The sequence below is a fragment of the Misgurnus anguillicaudatus genome, chromosome 25 (genome assembly GCF_027580225.2).
Source record: "Misgurnus anguillicaudatus chromosome 25, ASM2758022v2, whole genome shotgun sequence".
NCBI lineage: Eukaryota > Metazoa > Chordata > Actinopteri > Cypriniformes > Cobitidae > Misgurnus > Misgurnus anguillicaudatus.
Window position 1 is genome coordinate 19,823,055 of NC_073361.2, and position 26,961 is coordinate 19,850,015.

The following is a 26,961-nucleotide window of genomic DNA, read 5'->3' on the forward strand; positions in this document are numbered from 1 at the left end:
TTTTTTGTTTTTATATTTAAGTGTATTACTGGTCCGAAAAAAAAACGAGTTATTTAAAAATGTCCTGTGTGACGCTGTAGCCATCACACCCAGATATTATGCACAGCTACTTCATGTACTACGGCTTATCAGTAAGTCCAAATCAATCTGAAATCACTTTTGGTTTGAGTCGTTTAAAACATGCATTTGAAAAACATAATCACTATACATATTCTTTATTATCATGAAAATACCTGAAATGGTTTGAAGAACAGCAATATAAATATGTCCTTAAGACATTTCCTGGAGCTGCGTGTGTCTGTTCTTCGTCTGCAGCGCATATTAAGTTTCTGCCGGAGAGCGCCCCCTGGCTTTTGGATGTAGCGGCATTTCACCGTAATTCATTGAGAAGCATAGTAAGCATTATCAGCCAATTTATAGGTGCACCCCTAATTTAGGTCTGTGTCTCTGCCTACCAACCACACTTTTTTGCCATGGTTTATGCATCTGATGGAGAACAAACTGTGCCATTTCTCTAAGTAGGTTGCTCTGTATTTTGCACATGGTTACTTTTGGCATATTTCTTGTGTTTATGTTTAAAAAATTATATCAATACATATCGCTATCGCAAGAGGCTGCAATGTATAACGCAATATGGATTTTAGGCCATATCGCCCATCCCTAATGGATCCAAACAAAAGTTTTATTTTGTGCCACCATACTTACTCGTGTAACTACTCTTATAACAATAGGGAAAACATGGAAGTGATTGGTGGCTTCTAAATTCATCCCTGTTTGGATCCTAAGGAATGAATGGGGCCTGGCTAAATGCTAACACATTCACAAGGTGCTGTACAAAAATTAAAAGTGCATGCATTGAAAAAGATAGGTATGTATTAATTCATCTCAGTTAAGGTAAGAACATAGTAAAATATAAAAAATGGTGGTGTTTTCCTTTAAGCGATTGGAACAACCCTACACAGGCCTTTACTCTTTCATGCGAAATACACAAAGCTGCCTATAAAGTTTGCATGCGACGTTTCTGTTTGCTACATAGCGGACACTTATTCAAATAGCTTGAATTGAACAGCAGCCCTCATGGAGCTACCGATTGTTTAGCTGAAAGGATTACAGTACGATTACAGCTTTCCAATTCCTGAATCACCTCTGCTCTGGATCAAACCCACAAACTTTTATTTAGCAGCCAAATGGATCGCAGCGCAGTTGTCAAGTTATGCATCATCTTGGAAAAACAAATTCAGATGCATTTTGGCTTCGGGAAAAAACATATTTAACTAGAAATTTGATGAAATATTGATCGAATAAGGCCTGGAACAGCATGTATAAGCAAATTAAAGTGCAGTTACTTTACTGAATGTGAAGTAAACAGAGAAGATTAGATGTCCAAACTTAAACAGACTACAGCGGGTCTATAATCAAACTCGGCTCTAGTCTAAACTCCTGTTTTGGCATGTCGCATCACATGCCAGGTTTCTTACAAAGATGCAATTATAGGTGCACGCTAGAGGGTATAACCTATCCACACAGGGAGATATACAAAGAGTGCATCCAGGAATTTGAGTGTAATATCTGAATCTTTCAAGGAATTTGAGAGGTTTCAATAACGGAGTAGAAACTCAGTACAAAGAGAGATACAAAAAGGCTTTATTCCCGTTTAAAGTAAAGACTAATTATAAAAGGCCATGCTGAAGTGAAATAAAGAAATCAAAGTCATTTCACCAGGTTAAACAAATATTGATAGGAAAGATGATATTGTTTCATGACATGTCGAAATGTTTAAGGTGTGGGATACTTTTGAGTGGATGAGTCAAAGAAGGCATAACAGCTGAAAGGCAACAGTAAAGACAGGTTTGACCAGTGTCTCTCTCTCTCTCTCTCTCTCTCTCTCTCTCTCTCTCTGAAAACTAGTAAACCCTCCCCTAAACATGAAACACTTAAAAAGCTATGTTTCAGTATCCTCCCATTGGGGTCTAAAGACCTGGAAAGAAGTATGTAAGGCATCTGATGAGATTTCCAGCACTCCTGCAGTTGAGCACAGAGGCAATTGCATGCTAAAACCCTGGGATGTAACAAGATTAAATCAACCAGCAACCAAAACAATACAGACAATAAAGCTCTTCGAGATGAAGGGAACACATGGGCACAGAAATTGCCAACGAAGCAGATTTTTGATAACCCCTATAGTGCAGCTATATTGAATGGTTGTAAAACCAACAGGGTCGTGGATCATCAAAACGAATTACGGCATATAACAGTTTTTATTGCCACACCAATGGTACAGTTGGGAAATGTAGGGCAATGTAGAGTATTTTAAGCAGAATGTTTCTAATAGGTCCTCGGTCAGGGACAGCATCAACATTAAGGCAGATTTGAAAAGACACGGGGTAAATGACAAGTAGATTTTCATTTCCGGATGAATGAATTGTTTGAAGTAATTTATCCGGCACACTGACTAAATTGCAAAAATGTAGTCCCGCCCCAGACCAACGCTATTGGCCGAGAGCCCCTAGCGTTATGATGTGACATTTTCAGTCAAAAATTACAATGTAATTTCTCAGAGAATGCATTTTATGTTACCAATATATTAAATCATCATTTTCTATTTTCCTGAACCCCTGATGACAGAGTCCAGGCATCAGTTTTAGGAGACAACATACTTTATAGGAATTCTGTGAATTAAAATACACACACCAGAAGCAATAATTCCCAACAAATGGAAAAGAAACACAAGTAATTTTATTTTAATTTTTGCGTTTACATTTAAGGATTTTGCGTAATGGATGAGACGATTTTAAACCTGCACTTACCTTATTATAAAATTACTTTAAAAATGTTTTTAAAACTATGTTAACGTTGACATCAACATTCATAGACTTATAAGAAAAATCCAGATAATTTACTCACCACCATGTCATCCAAAATGTTGATGTCTTTCTTTGTTCAGTCGAGGAGAAATTATGTTTTTTAAGGAAAACATTGCAGGATTTTTCTTATTTAAATGGACTTTAATAGACACCAACACTTAATACTTAACTCAACACTTAACAGTTTTTTTCAACAGAGGACTATAAACGATCCCAAACGAGGCACAAGGGTCTTATCTAGCAAAACGATTGTCATTTTTGACAATACACTTTTAAAGCACAACTTTTTATCTAGATCCGGTCGTGATGTGCCAGCGCGACCCCACGCAATACGTCATGACGTCAAGAGGTCACAGAGGACGAACGCGAAACTCCGCCCCAGTGTTTACAAGTGTTGAGAAAGAGGACTGTTCCTACGTTGTTGTATGTGGAATGATACTAATTAATGTCTTTGTGTCAGTTTATTGTTTAAAATAGTCCGCAAATGTGCGTTTTATATATGTAACACGTGACCTCCCTACGTCACTACGTCACTGCGCATTCACGTTAGGTCGCGCTGGACCGGACCTAGACGAAAAGTTGTGGTTTAAAAGAGCATATTTTTTTATTTTTCTTGTCAAAAATGACAATCGTTTTGCTAGATAAGACCCTTATGCCTCGTTTGGGATCGTTTATAGTCCTTTAAAACTCCGTTGAAAAAAACTGTTATATGTTAGGTTAAGTATTAAGTGTTGGGCTCTATTAAAGTCCATTAAAATGAGAAAAATCCTGGAATGTTTTCCTCAAAAAACATAATTTCTTCTCGACTGAACAAAGAAAGTCATCAACATTTTGGATGACATGGTGGTGAGTAAATTATCTGGATTTTTCTTTTAAGAAAATGGAATATTCCTTTAAAGCAACACTAAAGAGTTTTTGCTCTTTGCTCCCCCTACAGGTTAGAAGTGGAATTGTCCATTACCACTGTCGTAAAAACTGCAACATAGCTGGCTCTGATTGGATTGTAGGTCTGCCGTAAAGCAAGTTTTTGTAGTTTTCACTCAAACTACAGGCGGCTGGAAACTTCTTTAGTGTGATTTTGGCCGATAGAGGGCTGCAAAGCGAATGTGAAAGTGTCGTTCATACTGTTACGAGTGGATGAACGAGTGAAACTTTTTTGGAAACGTTATTTTAAGGTAAAAAAACTCTTTAGTGTTGCTTTAAAGAACTTTGTGGGTTATGACATCACACACTGTACCCTATATGGGTCTTTGTGTCCCACAATGAAAAGGGGGTCTGCATGGGTCTGACATATGATTCTGTTCTAAAATAAGCACATGTTCTCAATCCATAATCATCTGTGAAGTAAACACATATGAAGTTATACTGTAAAAGGGGGTGATACTTTCATAATACGATGTTTAGACACAGTACATACATACTTTATTGTGTATCACCCCATATATATGGGAATTGATCTGTTATGCTAATTTAGCTAATGTTGTTAACACTAAAATTCGTTTAAAAAAAATTAAATTAGATTAATAATAAAGACCATAAAAAAGGGGACTGAAGAAGGGGAGCGTCAATGCACGTGCTCGGTCTTATCAGCAGAATGAAAGGCGTTGTCGCGCGCAGCTGTAAGCTACAAGCTGTAAGATTTCTGACAACTGTCTCAAAATGTTGCCCAACCGTGTCAGTCAACTATGCACATGTGTGTCTTTAAACCTCACCCTGCACTTGCTAAAATTTACTTAGGGGGCGAAATAGTTAACTAAGTTGAAATTGGTATACGTGACAAGCTTGACAACTCAAGTGGAGATTATAAGTACTTTACAGACACCTATTAAACTTATTTTAAGGATTACACGACGTGTCGAGCTTTTAGACGTATTGAGCTTTGAAATCCACTAACACGCGCTTATTTTATTATAACTATAACTATAAGTTATTGCTTATGTGTCCGAATAAATTCCCATGTTCATTATTTAATCGCTGCTATACATAACGTTACATATATAACCTTAGCTCTCAATTTACTAAACACAGCTAACGTTAATCCCAAGCGTCATTTTGAAATAAATTACACTTGTTTCTAAATGCATACAATGCCGTACATTTATGGCTATCATATCAAGCAACACTTCCGATAACCTCCTGCAGCTCATAGTCATCCTTGTTGATGGACCAAGGTAGCACAGAGTTCACGTCCTCCGACATGTCTTAGATTTGCGTACCTTTATGTGGATCCTACTGAATCCAAAGCCTACACTCTGGTGCTTACAGTATAAATGATATTCCAGTCCGCAAAACTAGCATTACACCTTCTCTCCGCGATTATCTTCAGCCTTTTCTATCATTCCCAAAGTTTGCCACCAGCGCCCGAAAGCCCCGCCCACCGCATTCCTGCACTGCACACTAACGGTCGTGATAAGCGGCCATCTTGGGTGTGTAATTATCACAACATTTACCATGCTGCTAACCAGCTTCCACCTAAAGACCTTACTTAGTTCAGTTAATGGGTATAGAGTAAAACTGTTAATATATGTGTGAAAAAAAAATGACAGAACTCTGATGTGGACTATTTGAGGAAAGCTCATATTGATCAGCTATATGAGTAGCAACAAAATTACTATTAACAACATATTTTAAATAATATATTAAAACAAATAACCAAGTAGTCAAAACAAATGTACAATTCATTTTTATTATCACATCAAAGCAGGATATTAAAAATGTAAGGTCGTACAGTACAAATTCTGGTTTCTTGTGCTGCCATCTTGTGGAATAAAAGTACATTACAATTAGTAGGCTACTTTTACTATCATACCCCAAATACATTGTCCATGGTTTACCATTTTTAGAAATGTTGAAATATAGATTTAACATTGATCACAATAATTGTACTTTCTGTGATTCTGAAATTGAACATATCTCAACATTTCTAAAAATTGGTAAACCATTGACAATACACTTGAGGCACGACAATAAAAGTAGAATACCAATTGCAATGTATTTTTATTCCACAAGATGGCATCTCAGTTCTCTAAAAATTATATAATTTTTAGTTTGATAAAATTTAATTTCTATTAAATAATTTGTTTATAATTGGTAAAGTTTACATTCATAAATGTAAATATATGAAAATAAAGCCAATGTTTTTCAAAAAATAATCTTGGATTTACTGTAAATCTTTAAGTAGAGTAAAATTGAAAAGTGGAAAAAGATTACTTTAAACTGTTAGAAGACCCTGATGTCCAAGTTTTTATTTATTTGTTTTTATTTATGTTTTTTTACTCTTTCCTTAAAGTTTTCCTTTGTTCGTTGAAATTGTTTTTTTTACTTTAAATTATGTTTTTGCCTTATTATAATTGCACATGTTAATGCACAATAAAAAATATTGTCCGTAGTATCTCTAGTCCTTGTATCAAATCAATAGCTGAATATTTATGATCATATACAAATAAAATGCATATAATGTATGCTGTGAATAACAACATTTACACTGAACTTAAACAAAAACAAGTACATATGTAACAAAAGTTGGATTTTTTTTAAGTTGAGAGACATTTGCTCCATTTGCTACACCATGCAACAGTTGTAATGCAGGGTTCACACCAGCCGCGGTAGAGGCGGCAATCGCAGGTGATTTACATGTTAAGTCAATGCAAAGACGCGATTACACGTGGATTATTATCCTGCAGCGCGGTACACGCGGTAAGCGCAAGTGCGAATGGCACGGAAAGCGCGGATGGGGCGTTCTGCGCGAATTGAGCTTGCGGCGGGAAACGCGCGAGTTGAAAAATCTGAACTTCGCCGGATTTTTGCGCCACATTAACCAATCAGGACCTTGCTGTAGTAGTGACGTGATTATAGGAAGCGAACGGAGTCTCAGCGGAATTCGCAGAAGCCCCTCCCATGACGCAAATTTCCGCGTGAATTTCTCGAATGACTAGAATTTCACGTGCGGCTTTCACGTGCGAATGAAGCGAGTAAACTCAAATGTTCAAGCGTCCAACTACGCGCGAATAGTGTGATATTTGCGCGAAACGCTCAATTCGTGCCGCACCATTCACGCGTACCACGCCGCAGGAGGTTTATTCGCGTCTTTGCATTGACTTAAAGGAATAGTCTACTCATTTTCAACACCAAAATATGTTATTACCCCAACCAAGAAGGGTTGATACATCCCTCCGTCATCTGTGAGACCGCGCTGCGACACCTCGACAGCATCCAGCCCAGCCCCATTCATTCAATGGCACCAAACAGAGACAAAGTTAGAAGTGACCAAACACACCAACGCTCTTTCCCATTAAAGACGAGTAGTTACACGAGCAAGTTTGGCGGCACAAAACAAAACGCAGCGCTCCTCCAAGTGGACCCAAAAGAGGAACCATATTTTATGGCGTAATAGCACTTTTGGGAGTACTTCGACTCGCCTGAAAAGTCCGCTCCCCTTCTCCCTCTCATAATGGGAGAGGGAGGGTGTTACTGCGCTGAGTCGAATCCCTCCAAAAAGTGCCATTACGGCATAAAACACAGTTCCTCTTTTAAATCTGCTTAGAAAAGCGCTACGTTTTATTTTGTACCACCAAACTTGCTCGTATAACTACTCGTCTTTAAAAACGTTGATGTGTTTGGTCACTTCCAACTTCATCTCTTAATGGCACCACTGAATGAATGGGGCCAAGCCAAATGCCATCGAAGCGTCGCAGCGCGCTCCAGCGCTTACGTGCACGCACACAGATGACAGAGGGATGTATCAACAATTCTCAGCTAAGGTAACAACACACTTCAATACTGAAAATGAGTAGACCACTCCTTTAACATGCAAATCACTAGCGCTTGACGCCCCCAGCGCGTCTGGTGTGAATGCACCATAACATTTGTAAACAAAATGGTAAAATCTTTGAACATGAATTTAATACTGAAAAATGAATTTGACAAAGAGCCAGACCTTTATAAAACATGTCAAATAATCAGGAAACAGGAAACGATCACATTTGATTGATTAAAAGCCACTATCTACTCTGTGTAGATGAAAACATGTTGACAAAGGAGATGGTTAACAAACTATGATCTATTAATTTGTGTTTTCCTGCTAATATACCAAGAAACACTTAATAATAGTCTATAATATAAAATATTTGTATATTGTAATAATTTAAAACACAAAACATTCCCAGTATGAAAGGTAGAAGAAAGTGCACTTCATTTCGCATTTAAAGTGAAATTGCTGTGTGATTATGTAGTCAGTTTACACATCAAAAATACTAAAACAAAGTAGCATGTATTGATTTCTTACAAAAGGATAATTTTGCATGTTGCAAACAGCTTTAAAAACACAGAAGTATAAAAAACCCATTCACATATCTTTAGAAAATTGAGAGAACTTTAGATCAGGGTTCATTTAAATACCATAAAAAGTACCCTTATTGAAATGCAGACCCACTATTGAATCTGAGAAACTCTCCCATGTGAGCAACAGGTATTTTTCACGATGAGGTATTTTCCCTTTATCCTCCCCCAAGAAGAGTGTACTTTACTGAGGGATGACCACAAACCAAAGGCAGACGGTGTCTATGAAAACATTTAGGGGAGTGATAGTGCCCTGGCAAGACGTTTCCAGAACCAGCCCTGTGTGCAGGGTCTGGTGTAATCACAGATGGTCAGGAAACGGAGAATGCTTGGGAAAGGTCTCTTCATGGACTTGTACACAACAGGGATTAGGCGTTTGGAGCGGGCCCCTGTATCAGAGAAAGATATCATGTAAAAATAATACAATCTGTGTATAATAAGAACGTTTTTCACTGTATACATGCATTATTATTTTTATGCATTATTATACAGTAAATTAAACCCAGCTAAAGTCACTGTTTTGTGATTTTCTACCTAAAATCATCCTACATAATGTAAAGAACATTGTCTGAAAAATACTGACTAATATTGACAAAGATTGAAATCAATGAGTAAAATCGCATAATCAAGATGATGAGACTTTAGCATGGATATCAAATACAGGGTCACAGAACAACTAATGTACAAAGTCCAATGGTTCGAACAAGGCAAGTGCTTACAAAATAATGAAAAAAAATTGTAAATGCAATTCAATAAATATTAAGGAACTTGTACCTGGACAAAGGCTTAATGCAAACTTTGTCTGAAAGTCACAGGCATCGCTGTCCAGATAGTCATCAGAAATTACGACCACCATTCTTTTACATCTAAGGGGCAACATATAAAAAAAATGTATATGTTAGTTGGTTTGCATCTTTAGTTTTATTTCTTTATGGGGAGATCTTCATCTCTTAGATCTTCATCCGTTTCCCCTGTTATGTCCTGTCCTCGTTTCTGGACCAATCTTCCAAAATACAGTATACACGCAGAAGTAATTGTCTTATAAGGCCCCAAACGCCGAGGTCCGAAGCTCTAATGTTTATCTAAAGAGTTTTTTTAACCACTCAGTTTATTTTGGGGCCGATAACATGCTAAAAAAACAGAAGATTGGCACACGGACACAGTTGTCACAAATTAGGCCCAGGCAAAGACAGGCGCGTAATGGGTAAGACTTTGCACATATCATCCATACACGAATGCACATCTGCAAAACTTGGTATATATACTGTTCTCATCGACCACAACACTTTCTATAAATTCCATTGAATTTTGCAAAAAGTGCATGAACTTTTAAATAGTCCTCCAATGAGTGCCACCAAACTTGGTCAACATGATACAAAGACATTAAAGATGCTTGAAGATGAAGAGATTTTTGACATCCTGATTCCATGGCGAAGCAAACATTTTTTGCAAAATCAGATCTAACATATCTCATATCTAACGCATACATTGTCTGATTAAAATACAACTTGAGGTGTATGTTTGGTCATTGAGTCTAATCCTATTGATGATATGGGTATTGTGAGTCACAGTCATAGTGCCACCAACTGGCATCAGGAAGTGTGTCAATTTCAACAAACTTTAACAAGGTATTTCCAAAAAAAAAACGTCAAACTTCATGGGAATAATGTAGAGACAAAGCTGATGTAAAACTGTTAAAGGCTTACTGATATCTTATAGTCAAGTGTTGCCATGACTGATAGAATGTGTTAGTATGTTTGACATTGTGTATATAATTTTATAATACTTAATTTTTTTTCTTTTAGATTCTTCATTTTTTTTAATATATATTTTGAGTGTGCATCCTCTTGTGAGCATTTTAAATTTCACTGTAAAATCGTGTACAATGACTAGTCTAATGGCAACGTATCAAACTTTAACATTATCGTTATTTGTATTTAAGGTTCTGAGAAAGCTTAAATGTCATAAAATTAGGTACAGACTTCAGAGATGTCAGCTAGTAAGCGTAAAGCAAAACCACAAACATATGTGGCGAGGGGCACTGTGATAAGGTTAGTTTTATGTAAAGTCCAACACTAAAATGATCCACTAATATTATTTACCCACTTAAATGCAGGTGCCCACCGTGCATCGTTTTCTGGAGGGTTAAAATGTAGCAATGGTGGCTTAGTGCTTGGGCCCGTCATCGCTGCTTGCAGCTATATTTTCTTTAAAAGGGATAGTTCGTTCGGCCAAAAATTAAAATTACTCCATGATTTTCTCACTCTCAAGCCATCCAAGTTACATATGTCCATCCTTTTTCATACAAACACATAGATATTTTTGAAAACCAAATCTGAATATATGAGGAATATAGGGTGCGGCTCCTTCAAGCCCTAAGAATGCGCATACATCCTTCGAAAAAGTAATCCACACGGCTCCAGAGGGATAAATAAATGCACATTTGTAAGAGAAATATTCACATTTAAAACTTTACAAATGAAAATAACTAGCTTTCAGTAACGCATGAGAATATTTAGCTTTAGCTTTTTGATTCACTTTAAAGGTGCAGTGTGTAATTTTTAGAAGGATCTCTTGACAGAAATCCAAAATAATATATAAAACTATATTATCAGGGGTGTATAAAGACCTTTCATAATGAACCGTTATGTGTTTATTACCTTAGAATGAGACGTTTTTATCTACATAGAGCGAGGGTCCCCTTACATGGAAGCCGCCATTTTGTGCCACCATGTTTCTACAGAAGCCCTTAATGGACAAACTTTTTTTTTACTAAAGCCTGATTTATAGTCTTACGCCGTAGCTATGCCGTAGGTTATCCGTAGCCTGTGCGTAGCCTGACAAAAAGTTGCTGTTTATTTATTCCGTCACTGCTGGTCTTCTCAAATCATACACAACAAGTTGCTGTTTCTTCTTCGTTTGTGGGTTAACTTGCCAAGCTTCTTCTTCTTTGACAGTTGCACTGCTACTATGGTTACACGCGTGGATACTGCCTACCAGCGGTCTGCGCGCGTGTTTGCACGTCGACGCGGACGACAACGCAAAAGTATAAATGAAAACCGACGCGGAACCTACGCCGTAGGATCAACGCACAACTATAATGAGCCCTTAAGTTGTCTCCAACGATGACATGTTTGTCCGGTGGCGGCTACCGTAGCTTTTCTATGCGTTTCAAAAGCGATAGGTGAGCAGTGGACTTAGCCGTTGGTTGCGGTTCGCAACCTCACCACTATATGCCACTAATATTGACACACTGCACCTTTAACTTATGAATTATCTTAATGTTGATCTGATGTTTTTATGATTATATTACATGTTTTTCAGTTATAAGGTGTTCATAAGTGTTTTGAAAGGCACCTCTAATTTAAATGCATCATTATTATTATTATTAGCAGTAGTAGTAGTAGTATTATACACAACCCCAAAAAGACTTGCCTTCTTTCTATAAGCTCACTCGTGATGGTCCACACACATGTACCAGGAAGGACGTCTCTGTCAAACACACACAGCTTCAGATTGTACTCGGCCTGTTCTAACTGTCTGATCATTTCGTGAACGAACTGGAAGTCACTCTGACAGTAGCAGATAAATGCATCAAAGGTCTCCGGTGTTATGCCTGTTAAAATGACACAGACAAGAATAATGATTATTTGCTTTTAGAAAGAAACTTAAGGAACTGAAAGTGATATTCAAGTAGTGTGTTTAGGATAAAATGGGGTTAGACACACACCTTGTGGATCATCGTATATAGTAATGCCGTCTCGCTCCAGGGTGCGGGGACCACAACTGTCCACGACAGGGACCTGGACAGGCATTTTCTGTTGTCTTTCTAAATGCTTTCTGCAGTCTTCATCTGTGCAAACAGAAAATACAATCACAACGAATAAATTACAAATGAAATGTAGTCACTTCCTCAGTGGTGATACATTAGTCAGTCTTTAACAATATGAGGGTCTTTCGTCATTAAATATTTGGGTAAAAAAAATATATATAAGGTAATATCTTGGTTTCTTTATAACATTAGCTTCCTAGTAAATCTATTTTTGAGCGTGCAATACCTATAATGTCTCTCAGGTCTGAAATAACATCCTTCCTTTCAGCTTTTTCCAAAATTGACAGTAAATTTGCAACTGTGGCATCCGGACGTGTTTCCCATTCTGTTAAAACCTTCTCGAAGGGACAGTCTCTTTTCTCGAAATTTTTGATCTCCAAGTAGGTAAAGTCCATCATTTCTGCGATTGTTCTCCAATCTGAAGCCACTGTGTTTTGGGGGTTCAAGTACAATCCCAGTTTCTTTCGGAGGTTGCAGTTTAAAGCCGTTACTGGAATCGCATCATAGTCGATACTCAAGTTTGATGCCATATTTGTGGGCAAAATCTCGATATTAGGATATCCGCGGAAGTTGCTGTAACGTTAAATCTCCACGCCTGACTCCTCGGCAAGGAGAAAACGCCTCTTAAAATGTTTTAAGAAGTCATTTGTTAAACTACCGATTAATTGATAAAAATAAAAATAAACTATCTTAACAATTTTAGTACGCTACTAAGAACAAAACTGTGTAATATGTTTACCTCGTTTTACAGTCAAGAGGAAATGTTCGCAAAAACCTCAGTCAGACAAGTGACGAAATACACCAACAACCAATGGATTCATGACTGCGAACGGTTAACATAAAAAGGGCGGAGTCTGACTGTTTCGGGACCAGCTGATGGGACTTTGTGCGTTGTAGTAAGATCTGTCAACAGATCTCAGGCCTGTTCACAAGTGTGCAACCTCCACACCAAATATGGGCAAGTTCCTCTACTTTTACAATCTGCGTTCTAGCAGTTTCAGAAAGCTGACTGTTGAGGGGCGCGGCCTAAAATACACAGATAAAATGTGGCAGATACAATTTTTGCTGCTGTGTCATGTAGTTTTATTTTAAGTATTATATAAATGGCTAACTGTTAATTTATAAGCATTTGTGACACTGTCTATAATTCAGGCTAAAGTGTAGTGATCTTAATCGTCGAATCAAAATTTGATTTCGTGTTCTTACTCATTCATTTAATATTAAAAATATCAAGGGTATATTTTCATAGGATGCTCTTTACATTAAAGGTGCAGTGTGCAATTTTTAGAAGGACCTCTTGACAGAAATGCAAAATAATATACAAAACTATATTATCAGGGGTGTATAAAGACCTTTTTATAATGAACTGTTATGTTTTTATTACCTTAGAATGAGACCTTTTTATCTACATACACAGAGGGAAGTCGCCATTTTGTGCCACCATGTTTCTACAGAAGCCCTTAACAGACAAACTTTTTTTTACTAAGTTGTCTACAACAATTACATGTTTTTCCGGTGGCGCTACCATACTGTAGCTTCTCCATGCGTTTCAAAAGCGATGGGTGAGCAGTGGACTGAACCGTTGGTTGCAATTTGCAACCTCACCACTGGATGCCGCTAAAATTTACACACTGCACCTTTAAGTAGGATGATTTAATGTAGAAAACAATACAGTTAATCACTAAAAATGACTTTAGTTCGGCAAAGCATAGCAAAAATGTAAATTATATTAAAATTCTGCTTTATGCTTTAGACCAATGACTTGTGCAAAACCTGATGATGCATGGTTTAAAAGTCCAAAAAGAAGCAAGAACACGTGATCTTTTGTACAAAGAATTTAACGTTTATTTTATTTGTGACCTACAAATAGTGCAAAATATTGAATATTTCTTATTGCCAATAACACCCCCACACACATATTAATAGATACATCTGTCTCCACAGCATTCGTAGGTCTGATACAGCTGCCACTACAGCTTTTCCCTCGTTTTTTTAACTGAAACAGTCACCACTACTCACTTCCTTTTCTCAATAAATGAAGTTGGCGGTCTAAATGTGTGCATTATTTAAACACATACAGTACATGGGTTCATGCAAGAAACAGTTTTTTCCGAAACCCCAGCTCTTTACCTTTTTAAGTTTAACCCAATAAACAACAAAGAAAAAAACCTCATACAGTACTCCATTAAACCATGATATCTGCAGGTACATTACAAAAGTTGTACCATGATTCTGTATTTAAAACAATATATACAAAAATATACAGTTACATGGATTGCAATGCATTACACAGAAGAGGTAGTTGTTGGCATGTAAAGGGTAAAGGAAAGCTATTTAGCTATATATATTACACAACTATTTAAAATTTTCACTTCCACATTGTAACCTGTAACCTTACCAGAAGCTTTGTGGGAAAAAAACTATAAACACATGACTCCTCCTAATGTTTATTTTTGGAGAAATAAAAGTCAATGCCTCTGTCTCTGTGTTGCCTTGGTGTGTTAGAAGGACCCTTCTTCCCTTTTGCTGATGGCGCACCAGACTATAAAATAAAATATGTTTTACAATATTAACCATATATGCATGCTTCCTTTATTTGTTAATGATAAATATTTTATTATTTTAGTTTATTGAACTCTTACTGCTTTACTGTTGACATGACGACTCCACTCGGGTGCTATGACAATCGGGGAGGGGTACGTCTGATTGAGAGATACCTGGGCATGTGCAAGTGATGCGTTGCTGAGGGTCCAGGGGGTGTGCACATCCCCACCTTTAATACCCTGAAGCTCTGGAACCCAAAGTCTGACATAATCCCCCTAAAGAGATAGACACAATCATAAAATATTTCCTGTGTAAGAATATATAGAGAGATTTAAGTTTGTGTCTAAGAAGAAAAGGCTACAGACGTCTTATCATACTGCGATAATCTCTATCTGACTCACGTGTTACTTCCCCTTCCTGAATTTACATTTATAGTCATGGCAGAAGCTGTTCGCTTACGTGACAATAAAGAATATATAAGAAGTAAAAAAATGCCAGGAGAGGTGGATAAAATTATGATTCATATACTTTAAGCTTAGGCTTTAAAAGCCAAACGGAAAATAAAGACAAAGTCGCACAAAGATAACACAATTTGTGTCACTCCAGCCATTACTGTCCCAAATATTGCACAAGTATTTGTTACTTACATTGCCGTCATAGTCTAGGCCTTGTTTGATCATATTGAACTTCCTGTTTTCTCGTGGGTCATTTCCTATTCCTGCACTATAAAGCCAGTTTCCATAGTTGCTGCAGACGTCATGGTCTACCTAACGTCAAAAAATAACCGTGCATAGAGTTATCATACCAAAAACCATCAATCCACCCACACAAATATAATGAATATTTCCTACCAAAAGGTATTCAAACCACTCTGCACCAAGTCGCCAGTCCAAACCCAAGTCTTTAGTGAGAAAGCTGGCTACATTTTGCCGTCCTCTGTTTGACATGAATCCTGTCAGTGCAAGCTCCCTCATGTTTGCATCTACAAATGGCACCCCTGTTTTCCCCTCTGAAAACATTTGGTAAAAAGACTTCTTATCTTATAATTCACTGAAATGTTGATCAATTGATTCTATATTTTAGGTCATATGATTCCAAATTTAAGGTCACATTACCTTTCCATGCATTGAACAGAGTCATATTTGTCTTCCATGGCACATGCTTATCTTGCAGACCTTCAGATCATAAGGCAATTCATTTAGATTAATAAAGTTTTGTGCAATTAACATAAAAAAAGAAAACAAATACTTTTTGTCATGTTATGTTTCATAGAGTTCTAAAAATTCCTGGAAAAAGTAATATACAGCGTCGGCATAAGGAAATGACCATGGATCACATTCGAACCTAAACACAACTTGAATGTGGCAGCCACATGCATCACATCTCCCCCAATGTGTGGTTTAGTTTCATGATTCTTAGATTTAGAATTTTGTCTTTCATCATTTGCAATGTTTCTACGCGTAGTTGCATCTTTAGTGATTTTATTGTTTATTATGTCTTAAAGAAGTGGATTTAGAGGTTAAGAAATGCTTAGAGGGTTTTGCAGCGAAAGACTTTAAATTAGTTAAATACCGGAAATGACTGAACAGATATTTGTGAAGTACAGATGCATCGATCAACTAGCCAGAGAACGGAAATGGCAGATTTTACGCATGACCAGCAGTCTCACAACGGCCCTAATTTCAAATTTTCTGAGATACTGAATTTGGGATCAGTTATAGGGCTCTATCATACACCTGGCGCAATGCAGCGCAATGTGCAACGCAAGTGTCTTTTGCTAGTTTCAACCCGGCGCAATTATCATTTTCACGTTTAGCGACACCGTCGCCACGTTGTTTAAATAGCAAATGCATTTGCGCCCAATGTTGCACCTATGGGCGTTCTGGTCTGAAAACGAGGTGTGTTCAGGCGCATTGTTGGCATGTTGCTATTTTGATGCAACTAAAATAGACTACGCCATTGACCAACTAAAACCTGCTCTAAAGTCTATGGCACAATAGTGTTTTTGTTATTTAATGAGCTCGTTAGTAATATGCGCCTATAAACGGGATGACAACGCAGGTTTGCTGATCACACACATGGATGCGCAGCAGCACAAAAAAGCTTTTAAATATGAAAAATGTATATGTAAAATATTATTATTGACTCTCTTGGACATGAATGAGGACCGATGATGAGACGTTAACTTAGAAGGCGTAAAGAGCTGCTTCACCTGTAGCCTGGTAAGTAAATAAATGCTTTGCTTTAAACAAATGTATCTATTTTAAATATTTTTAAATGCTACCCCACGGATTTATTGTATATGATGACTCTCATCCTGTGGATATTGTGAGATGAGAACCTTTTTTTAAGTAATGCTTAAAAAAAAAAAAACATGGCGCTGTCCGAGTGCTGAAACGCTTCGGCTCTCCGCACGTTTGTAAATACTTTATCTGTTGTTTGTATTTTTAGAGAACAAACCTTTTCTTGCATATTTGCAAATTATTTTATGAGATTACAAAGATTATGTAGAATATTAATACATTTACAGCAATTTAAAGCCTGCTATTTTTAATTCCATGACTGAAAGAAAACGTCTTTTAAAGGTTTTAATCTAAAAAAATAACAATTTCAATACAAATTAAAACGCATTTTTTAAATATCAATCTTACACTGGTGGTCTTCTCCCTCCGCTTAGTTTTTCAGTTTACAAATTCTGCTTTCTAAAAAGGGATAAGGCATGGCGCCAGGTGCAACTGGCTTTTAAAGGGGATGAGAGCTGAGACAAAACACACCCATTACTCATTAGGAGAATAGGAACAACCCTTTTAGGCCGTGCGCTTGGCGCATTTCCGTTTAAATTAGCAAAAGTGGGTTCAGACACGCCCGTTTAGACCATGCAATTCGCTTAGATCGTTAAAATAGGGCCCATAATCATCAAAATTAAAAGAAATAAACATTTGAAATATATCAGTCTGTGTGTAATGAATGAATATGATATACTACACTCTAAAAAAACATGGTGCTATATGGCACCAAAACTGTTGCTTTGGACCATAGAAGAACCATTTTTAGTGCCATATAGCACCGGTGAAGCACCTGTGTAGAACCATATAGGGGCCATATAGCACCACTATAGCACCACATATGGTTCTACAAAGCACTATATGGTTCTACACAGGTGCTTCACCGGTGCTATATGGCACTAAAAATGGTTCTTCTATGATTACGAGCAAAGAACCACTTTTGGTGCTATATAGCACCGTTTGTTTTTAGAGTGTAGTGAATGGACTAAGTGAAATAAATCAACTTTTTGATGATATTCTAATAATATGAACAGCACTTGTAGAATTTACAAAACATAAAAAATACAATCTGAATGAAATAACAAAATGTTATTAATAAAAAAATCCAGACATACCATTGATATGGAATATTCGGTTTCCATATTTTAAACCCACAAACTTGAAGTAATCCCGCCACAGAAGCTCAAATATTACCCTGGGGAAAACCAATTTAACGCGTCATTCTGGAATGTTGCTAAACACTGTGTTTCTTGCACTGATTCAGCATCTCACATACAGTACTCACCAGTATGTACTCTGGTTGGCTGTTCTTTCAGCCTCATACTTTTTAATCTGGTCATAGATGTACTTCGGTGATATGCACCCCAATGCAAGCCTGAAGCAGTATGGTAAAAAATTCATATCATGTAAATAGCTTGTAGGGGCAGTTTCCCAGACAGGGTTTAGATTAATCCAGGACTAGGCCTTAGTTAAATTTAAGGACATTTAAGTACAAAACAAAAAAAAACAATGCTGGTGTGCATTTAGACAAAACATTGGCATTAATATTTGGTAAAATATGTCAGTGCGAGGTGTTTTTAAATGAAGGCAGCTTAAACATGCATTTTAGTCTGGGACTACTGTAAGCCCTGTCCGGGAAAGTGCCCCTTAATGTTTAACATCATTCAGCATGCGTTGCTTTTGCATTTTACAACATTAGTTTGAAGCCAAACGAACAAGGCTCACCAAGAAGAAAACTTTGTGGAATAGTCCACTCCGATCAAGCCATTCCGAGTCTCTTTATAAGATGCAACGGCATTCTGCGATAAAATAAGGACATTTAAAACCAATACCAGTTTAATTGAAGAATGATGGTGGAGGAATTTGTCTCACTGTTTCCCAGAAGTAATGTTTTAGTCTAGCGAGAGCCTCTGTCTCTCCACCACGACATGGGAAGGCCGATCGGCAGTTGTCCACTGGCTCTGAAACCATAGACAGGAAATAACTCAATTCATCAGTGATTCATTACATTACACACAATTCTTTTAATTGTACAATGTTAGTCAAACAGGAACAAGTGTGGGCATGTCTCTTGACTCGACAAAGTTAAAGGATTAGTCAATTTAAAAAGAAAAAATCCAGATAATTTACTCACCACAATCTCATCCAAAATGTTGATGTTTTTCTTTGTTCAGACAAGAAGAAGTTATGTTTTTTGAGGAAAACATTCCAAGATTTTTCTCATTTTAATGGACCCCAACACTTAACAGTTTTAATGCAGTTTAAAATTGCAGTTTCAAAGGACTCTAAACGATCTCAATTGAGGCATAAGGGTCTTATCTAGTGATACAATTGTCATTTTTGGCAAGAAAAATAAAAATATGCACTTTTAAAGCACAACTTCTCTTCTTCCTCCGATCCTGTGACGCGCCAGCCGTCACGGATGACGTATGGAAAACTATGCTCCAGTGTTTACAAGCGTGGAGAAAGAGGACTGTTCCGACGTTGTTGTATGTCGAATGATACTTATTAATGTCTTTGTGTCAGTTTATTGCTTAAAATGGTCCGCAAATGTGTTTCATATATGTACACGTGACTTTCCACGTCATGACGCAATTGCGTGGGGTCGCGCTGGCTCGTCACACAGCCGGAGAAAGAAGAGAAGTTGTGGTTTAAAAGTGCATATTTTTATATTCCTTGCCAAAAATGACAATTGTTTCGCTAGATAAGACCCTTATGCCTCATTTGGGATCGTTTATAGTCCCCTGAAACTGCAATTTTAAACTGCATTAAAACTGTTAAGTGTTGGGGTCCATTAAAGTCCATTAAAATGAGAAAAATCCTGGAATGTTTTCCTCAACATAATTTCCTCTCGACTGAACAAACAAAGACACAAACATCCTGGATGACATGGTGGCGAGTAAATTATCTGGATTTTGTAAAGAAAATTGACTAATCCTTTAAAAATAGTTCAACTTTATGCAATGATGACGACTTTCGGAAATGACTATCAATTAGAGTGAAGCAGTTCTCAATTTCTCGTCATTTACTGCGGTGGACTTCTAACAACCTCATTGAAAGAGATGCGTGACAAAGTGACAGAGTTGCTGGTGCTGTGCAAACAGCATTAGTTTGGAGCACAAAACTGTCCTAAAGGATGTGTAATTTCTCATCAAGCTAAAGATGTAAGTGTACTGACTTGAATGATAAGTCTGATTTAAATATTTTAAATTATACTACATTTATGTAAATCAAGATACCTGTCTGTCCAAGTGCCTCAAATGTCAGGATAGGACCTTCTTCTAGTCCAGGGGGAAGAGACTTTATCTGTTCTGGAGTAGGAAACACTGGTCTTATTCTTCCCTGGCCCTCGACTTCCTTTCTGAACTGAGTGTAAACATCAGGTAACCTTTTAAAACATGAATAGTCATAGTTATGGCATCATAATAGACACTTTATTTACTCATCAGACCCTATAAATCAGGAAGTTACAGTGGAGTTGCAAAACAAATTGTTTCCAGTACTTTTTTCAAAATGTCCTTTGAAAGTTTAACTTGTTGAAAACCAAATCCAGGGCATTCCTATTTATATTAAATATTTTCTGTATTTTTAATGAGCTGGGACAACCGTTTTTATATTTAAAAACTATTATTTACAAACCAATAAGTTTAATCTTAGGAAATATCACAATTTTTGCATGAGAATATCAATAGTTTATACATTAATTGTTCGTTATGGCTGCATTAAATGCAAAACTTACCTTTTAATGTGACTAAAAGGGAGATCATCTCTGTGGTAGAGTGTAGACCCCCAGAAAGTTTGGACTTTGACTTTGTTTTGAGAGCAGACCTCCTTTAACTTCTTCTCCACATTCTTTTCCTCTGACGCCACCTACAGGGAGTGGATGGAAAGTGTCAGACTTCATGAACTTCAACATTCACTACGTAGTAATTGACCAATAATGTCTGTCAATGCTGATGGCTCTGGAATGTTGTCTGGTTTACCTCCTCATGAAACGCTAGAGCAGTGACTGATCCCAGCTGCTTAATCAAATCACTAACAACATCCTCTGGCTTTCCATGTCTCACCAACAGTGTGCTGCAAACATAATAGGCATTACATAAACACCAGTGTCTATAAAATATAGATTATATTTATATACAGTCAAATATGTTGATATAATAGATAGTCTAAGTGTATAAGCTTAAGAAAATAAAGGGTGGATTGGTGTTCTCACCTGCCCTGTTTCTTTAGCGTTGCCCTCAGGTCTATGACACTGTCTAGGAGGAAGCGCAAACGAAATGGCCCTGTCTTAGGAAAGTTATAGTGATACGTGCCCTGGTAATGTCGTGGGTCAAAGCAGTAGAGGGGAACTATGTGCTCTGCATTCCTCTGAGCCCAGCAGAACACCTGCATGAATAAAGACAAAATATCACTGCTTATTTGCATGGACATAAACAAAACTTTTAAAAATTTGAGGATTCACAATATTATGTTTACAGCAGTGATTACTAAATAAACAAACTAGGTTTTTTTTTTTTGTAGTTATGCCAAGCTGTAGTCTGGAACATTTTATTAATCAGAAACGGTAAATGGGTGGGGGGCCCCCAAGTTAATTTTACAAACAGTAAGTAAATTAATTTCATACTTACAAAGTATTAAAAAATAAATATATCCTCAATTAAAATTTTTAACTTTTAGTTTACCCCATTAAACTGAAATTTATAGTTCTTTAAAATACATAAATAAAAATAACCACAGAAACAATTTAAACACAACACATTACATCATTAATTTAAAGAAAGATATTTACTTTATTTTGGATCATGTATTTACTTATTCTACAGGTTTGGTACATGCTTTAGGCACGTGTCAAAAGAATCTCATGTAACCACGCCCCTTATGACGATTGCCCACGAGCTGCCCAATAAGCGTCCGAGTTTAGCTAAATATGTATATATTTGCCAACTCAACAAGATTCCTATTTATTATTTTGGGGATTTTATGAATAAAATGCTTGTTTCATTATGAATAAGTGATGACTAATACGTGTTATCTCGACTAGAATATACAAAAATCTACACACAATTGCGGAAGTTTGTTAGCAGACTAGTTACATATGCGGCTCTAAGCTAGTAGAAGTCTGTGCTATTTACCTCGTTGTCGTGAAGACGCAGGTCGTTCCTCAGCAGACATATAACCGTACGAGTCGCAGACATTTTGTAAACTGTATGGAACTGTGCAAGTCACGACACGAGCTGTAGTGTTTCGTTGAAGAAGAGCGAAGAGTTCAGTGAGAAGCGGTGACGTGCATGTTTAGTAACACAAACATGCACGTGGGACTATTACCAAACACTTGGCTTGTTCGACTTATGCAGCGCTGAAAGAACCGACAGGCGGATGACGTCAAAGTACCACGAGCGCGATTAAAGAAATCATATGGAGAAGGCTAATTTAAGCTCGTTCTCGCGGTACTTTGACGTCATCCGCGGCGAACAAGCCAAATTAGTTGCTTGACTGCATGTGGCATTGCGCAGACTGATTGAGGCCATAGTACCGCGAGAGCGATCCTAAAGCATAGCTTTCGAATAGGTCTCGCGGTACCTCAATGTCATATTCTAAACAGTCATTTTAAACTGCGCAGTAGACGATTTTTCCTCCAAAATTATTTTTTTTATAACGCAAATAAATATGTTAGGACTCGTTATGTCACGGGTACATTGTTTTTATAGTTTTGTAATTAAAAGAGTAAGGCAATACCAAATATATTTTGATATTAAATGAACGACAAGGTACTGTTTTCAGTTAAAATGCATAATAACAAAACAAAACACAAGCTTATTTTAGACAATAATTTTATTTATTCCAATGTACAAAATCAATTACAAATGTCTCCAGGCTTTTTCATCAAGGCAGCACAGAATACTACCCTCTTAGCCCCTCAAAAACCAGTCAAGGTCAAGATCACGTTTACTCTCATCTAAAACCCAGACTTCTCCACAATCTTAATAATACACTGTGACTAAAGTACTATGAATATAACGAAACATTATGACTTGGTACAATGTATTTACAATACAATCATCAGTAAAAGATATTCAGCAAGTGTGTCCTTTAGGGCTTCGTTGCATGTTACCGAAACCATCTAAAGGACTTCAGGTTACACATTCCACTATTAAATGTTTTTAAAAACCACTGACCTCTCAGAATAAGGAAATCAGAGAAGGCACAAATTGCAAGATGTTTAACAAACAGCTGGTTTGATCTTCGCTGGTGTAGTTCTTGAGTTAAGGACGTAGCATTCAAGCATTAAAAAAGTAACATATGAGGACAAAATTGAAGAGTGGCATTTAAACAAATGCATCTTAAAAAAAATTGTCATAACTTAATGATGTACGTGAAGAAAATAAAAATGTTTGCATGTAGTCTACCAAAAAAGTGGCTATTATAACAATATTGGTCAAAAACGGAACAGCTCTGAATTTACCAAATCCATAATTCAAGCATATAATTTGCTCTTTGGTTGTATTAAATGGATCAGACAGTACAAAGATGCTAACATACCAGCCGTCTTCTCTGTAATATTGCTTTGACACTTTAGGGTAATTTGTATAATACAAAAACGTTTGGTATTGTCATTCCGAACATTGAATTAAAAAAAAAACTGTATAAAAATATTTCTCAAATCTGATTTTTTGATGTGCTCTATGTTGAGTCACAGAGTGCAATGGGAATGTATTTACAGTGATTAACTCTGGGTAAAGAGAGTGCTTTAAAACAAGAGCAACTTTAACTAAATAAACTTTACATTATATAAAAAACATTTGTTTATACAGTCTTCATTCATAAAAAAATGACATACATTTTACATGTCTTTACCACCCACTTTGGTGGTGGTACATATTTTGTGTCATTTTTATTTGGTTAGATTCTAACCATCAAACATAAAGTAATCTTTAAAAAAAATCCCTCAAATGAGCATTGTACAGTACATTTATCTATTTGCTCCACAAGGTCTTTAAATTTATTTTCAATGACACTTAGGATTAAACCCAGGGCTACAGAGGTAATAATAAATCTCACTTTAAGACCGAATGATATAAAAGTAATAAAAAAAGACTTCTAGCCACCATTTGAGATTCAAATTCTAATACATTTGTGCTAAGAACCTGTGTGATTTGTCCAGCGATGTGATTCGAGTATCACATTATGTATTATACTGTTTAATACATCAGGGGATCTATTCAACTGCTTAGGTCAACATTAACCTATGTAAACTGCAATACCAATCGGTATAGTTTAGGCAGTGACCCCATCTATCTTCTAGATAGAAAACACGTGTAAGTGTATTAAGTGCTTTGCCGAATAGTTTTGAACCTGTAACACCATAGACTGACTGTTCATAGAGAAGTAGCTGTGCATGGAAATAGAAAACACTGCTAAAGACACAATTGAATATTTTCTTGGATGCTGTAGTCGCAGATGCTTAGCTAAAGTTCACCATTGTAGCCCTGTTCAAATATTTTGTATTATATTAGAAGTTTACGGTATTGCAGTCCATTTAAAGGTGCAGTGTGTACATTTTAGCAGCATCTAGTGGTGAGATTGCGAATTGCAACCAACGGCTCAGCCCACTGCTCTCCCTTTGCTTTTGAAATGCATAGAGAAGCTACAGTAGCTGCCACCAGAAAAACATGTCATTGTCAGAGACAAAAATGTTTGTCCGTTAAGGGCTTCTGTAGAAACGTGGTGGCACAAAATGGCAACTTCCACATAAGGGGACCCTCGTGCATGCAGATAAAAATGAAAACATAACGATTTATTATAAAAAGGTCTTTATACACCCATGATAATGTAGTTTTGTATATTATATTGCATTTCTGTCAAGAGATCCCTCTAAAAATTACACACTGCACCTTTAAAGTGAATTACTTTGATAACGTTGATAATTCGACGTTACAACTGTTTTTTTGGTGAGTGTTTTGGTGAATTTTATCATTAAAGGACGAAGTATGGTCTAATTTTTAAGTGTACGTCATGGTCCGTGTACGGTACGCACAATGCAATTTTCGTGATTAGAAAAGTGCGCGCGTACTGTTCGCTCACATGTGCCTACAGAATACTGTAGTATGTAGCCCAGGAGATGCAATTTCCTTTTTTTTTTGGAAGTTTTAAATTCTTATTATCCAACATTTTTATTATCCAATGAAAGAATACATTTTTGTGAATTTTTTTAATGAAAAATCAAAAGGATTAACAATCCTGATGAATTTTCACAGCCTTATTTGATCATATTTACCAAGGGTGCCAATATTGTTCGGCAGGACTGTATGAGTTAAATTAAGTGTACTTTGCAAGGCTGTGCATTCGACCGTGTGCGTACACGTAAAAAACAGACTACAATATCAGGCCAAAAATTTGGACACACTTGACTAAAATGTTAACTATGATCTTAAAAATCATTTAAGCTGAAGGTGTATGGTTAAATGCTTCAAATTACTTTTGTAGACAAAAATATACCTGTGCCAAACAGATTAATTTTTGTTATTAGAAAACTTTAATTTTATTTTAAAATATTATTTTTAAAATAGATGACTTACACTGAATATTAAAGAAAAAGGAACTATATTTTATGGCGTAATAGCACTTTTGGGAGTACTTCAACTGGGCGCAGTAACACCCTCCCGCTCCCATTATGAGAGTGAGAAGGGGAGCGGACTTTTCAGGCGAGTCGAAGTACTCCCAAAAGTGCCACTACGCCACAAAATATAGTTCCTCTTTTAAATCCGCTTAGAAAAGCGCTACGTTTTATTTTGTACCACCAAACTTGCTCGTATAACTACTCGTCTTAAACAGGAAAAACGTTGATGTGTTTGGTCACTTCTAACTTTATCTCTAAATGGTACCATTGAATGAATGGGGCTAAGCTAAATGCTATCGAAGCGTCGCAGTGCGCTCCAGCGCTTACGTGCACGCACACAGATGATAGAGGGATGTATCAACAATTCTTCGTTAAGGTAATAACATATTTTAATATTGAAAATGAGTAGACTATTCCTTTAAGAAGCTTCTTAAAAAAAAATGACACGCATATGGTTCAACAATTTCTAGGCAAAGGGTGACTGCATCTCAAATAATAAAATATAACAGAGTTTTGGTTTATTTTGGATGCTTTTAGTCACCAACATAATTTCCAAAGTTGCATTTGTGTTATGCCATAGTTTGGATAAGTTTATTATTATTATATTATATAGAAAAATGTATAAATAAAAAACGAGTGGGTGTGTCCAAACTTTTGGTCTATACTCCAGGCCTAAGTTTGTGAAAAGGCTACCTTAGCACCTTAAGCCCTGTCCCTAATGGCACCCTCACTGTCCTCCGTAATAGTGTGCACCACACACAAATAGGACACTCATATACACCCTTCTTTATCATAAAATGATAAATGGGACACCCTGCTTTTTAGTGAACTGCACCCATCAAGTGCACATTGGGATAGGGCAACACAAGATTAAGATAACTGATGTGTTATCAGAGTGTTAATAGGTTGGCTGTCCACTTTAGTGCTGTATCTTAACGTTGAATCTTTTGAGACATTGCATCCCTTTTTATGGGCTTGTTTGTTCTCACTTGGCTGGCTGATGGGTTTCTCCGGACCCTGGAAGGCAGAGTGGTGATTGTCCGCGGACAGATGTATGGTTTTCCCTGGGCGATTCCAGAGAGACCGTAGATCTGTGGATGCCGTCGGGATTTCAGAAGGCACCCTGCACGAAAGGGTGGCTGAGAAGGCCCTCGGCAGTGGGTCGGCATTTTTCTTCCACGAATACTTGCCGCAGGAAGTCCCTGCATGTGTCGGACACACCTTCAGGCAGGTTTGGTTTAGTGGGCTGGGTTGCGATCTTGAAAATCGCAGCCATTGCTTCGTATTCAGCCCATGGGGGCTTTTGAGTTAGCATCTCTACAACTGTGCAAGCCACACTCCTGAGAGAAAAAAACATGTGTTAGCAAACAATGAGTATTTACGGCACTTTGAGTTGTGATTCCTAAGACTGTTAATATGAAAAAGTTTTAAAGAGAAGATTTCATACTATAAATTATTATACAAAGGAAAATCACATAA

The 26,961-nt window shown here is 36.9% G+C and overlaps 4 protein-coding genes across 5 annotated transcripts in view; all 4 read right to left on the reverse strand.

The window, feature by feature from the left end:
• Nucleotides 1-5,242, reverse strand: part of oxsr1b (oxidative stress responsive kinase 1b) — a 62,280-nt gene extending 57,038 nt beyond the window's left edge. Inside the window, exon 1 of one of the 2 annotated variants that reach the window (XM_073864065.1) lies at nucleotides 4,985-5,242. In XM_073864065.1, the coding sequence (XP_073720166.1) occupies nucleotides 4,985-5,063 (79 nt within the window). In that variant the 5' untranslated portion in view covers nucleotides 5,064-5,242. The remainder of the gene's footprint in view (nucleotides 1-4,984) is intronic. The other variant, XM_073864066.1, reaches the window with a different exon arrangement.
• A 2,502-nt stretch (nucleotides 5,243-7,744) lies between these two features.
• myd88 (MYD88 innate immune signal transduction adaptor) lies at nucleotides 7,745-12,850 on the reverse strand. The gene is made up of 5 exons (XM_055181302.2): nucleotides 12,260-12,850; nucleotides 11,932-12,054; nucleotides 11,637-11,817; nucleotides 8,976-9,067; nucleotides 7,745-8,590 (listed from the first exon to the last, which is right to left on the reverse strand). The coding sequence occupies exons 1-5, from the start codon at nucleotides 12,561-12,563 to the stop codon at nucleotides 8,436-8,438; spliced, it is 855 nt and encodes a 284-aa protein (XP_055037277.1). The 5' UTR covers nucleotides 12,564-12,850; the 3' UTR covers nucleotides 7,745-8,435.
• Nucleotides 12,851-13,855: 1,005 nt separating this feature from the next.
• On the reverse strand, nucleotides 13,856-22,211 carry cry-dash (cryptochrome DASH). Its single transcript, XM_055182634.2, has 14 exons — nucleotides 21,998-22,211; nucleotides 21,079-21,251; nucleotides 20,846-20,939; nucleotides 20,602-20,732; nucleotides 20,102-20,250; nucleotides 18,735-18,823; nucleotides 18,588-18,661; nucleotides 18,148-18,237; nucleotides 17,978-18,057; nucleotides 15,693-15,752; nucleotides 15,429-15,586; nucleotides 15,225-15,344; nucleotides 14,676-14,852; nucleotides 13,856-14,575 (listed from the first exon to the last, which is right to left on the reverse strand). Exons 1-14 carry the CDS (start codon nucleotides 22,058-22,060, stop codon nucleotides 14,474-14,476), a joined length of 1,560 nt encoding a protein of 519 aa, XP_055038609.2. The 5' UTR covers nucleotides 22,061-22,211; the 3' UTR covers nucleotides 13,856-14,473.
• Nucleotides 22,212-23,220: 1,009 nt separating this feature from the next.
• Nucleotides 23,221-26,961, reverse strand: part of map3k22 (mitogen-activated protein kinase kinase kinase 22) — an 88,436-nt gene continuing 84,695 nt past the window's right edge. Inside the window, exon 18 of the mRNA XM_055181988.2 lies at nucleotides 23,221-26,822. Within this exon, the coding sequence (XP_055037963.2) occupies nucleotides 26,594-26,822 (229 nt within the window). The 3' untranslated portion in view covers nucleotides 23,221-26,593. The remainder of the gene's footprint in view (nucleotides 26,823-26,961) is intronic.